General features: G+C 33.9%; 1 protein-coding gene across 1 annotated transcript; it reads left to right on the top strand.

Annotated features, from left to right (window-relative positions):
• Positions 1-324: 324 nt before the first annotated feature.
• On the top strand, positions 325-636 carry Tsp_14547 (conserved hypothetical protein; the record flags this gene model as incomplete). The annotated part of the gene is made up of 1 exon (XM_003369815.1): positions 325-636. A coding segment is annotated over exon 1 (312 nt), but the record flags the coding sequence as incomplete, so codon positions are not given.
• Between the last annotated feature and the right edge of the window lie 238 nt (positions 637-874).

Below are 874 nucleotides of genomic sequence, written 5' to 3' on the forward strand. Positions count from 1 at the left end.
AAAATTCGTGAAACGAATTACAATATTGAATAGAGCACGTTATTCTGCACATTTTGATACCAAACTCAGGTCTATAGTCGTTTTTTTGGTTCCAAAAAGACTTCGCTTATCTAAGCCTTTTCTATAGTTTTAACATAAACATATGGAAAAGTGTTGAGCAAGAAATCGATATCCCACATTTTTTTTTGATTTCAGTATCTATAATTTATTTATTTTTATGTATTTTGATTAAAATTTCATTATTTGAAATAAATTTCAAGTCTCTTCTAGCTGAAAATTCAACAAAATTGACGTAATAAATCTGCTGATGGCCGGCGGTGGCCAATGGTTCTATGGTTCACTACTTTAGATTGCGCAGGTCTAGCAGCATATGTTATTTGGACATGTAAAAATCCAGATTGGAACGCCCGAAAGTCGCAGCGTAGAAGACTAATTTTAATGGAGTGTGGCAAAAATTTAGTGGACATCGTTCTTCAGAAACGGGCTGCCAGTCCCCCGCAATCCCTTCCTTACACAGTGAGGAAAGCGATAGAACAAATAGGAACAGCGACGTCAACCGAGCGGTCAGAAGCAAGCAAAGATGAAAAACACATCTATAGAAGATGCGTCTTTTGTGGAAGAAAACGTGACAAAAAAGTAAGATCTAGCTGCATAAAGTGTAGAAAGACATGCTGCAATGAACATCTGCGCAGCTACTGTGAGCATTGTGATGTTAATCCTAACACTTTCAAATAAAGGAAGATCAACAGATTTATTACGTCAATTTTGTTGAATTTTTCAGCTTGTTTGTGACTTGAAATTTATTTCAAATAATACAATTTTAATTATTACATAAAAATAAATAAATTATAGATACTGAAATCAAAAAAAAATG

The sequence above is a fragment of the Trichinella spiralis genome (assembly GCF_000181795.1).
Source record: "Trichinella spiralis strain ISS 195 chromosome Unknown Scfld1457, whole genome shotgun sequence".
NCBI lineage: Eukaryota > Metazoa > Nematoda > Enoplea > Trichinellida > Trichinellidae > Trichinella > Trichinella spiralis.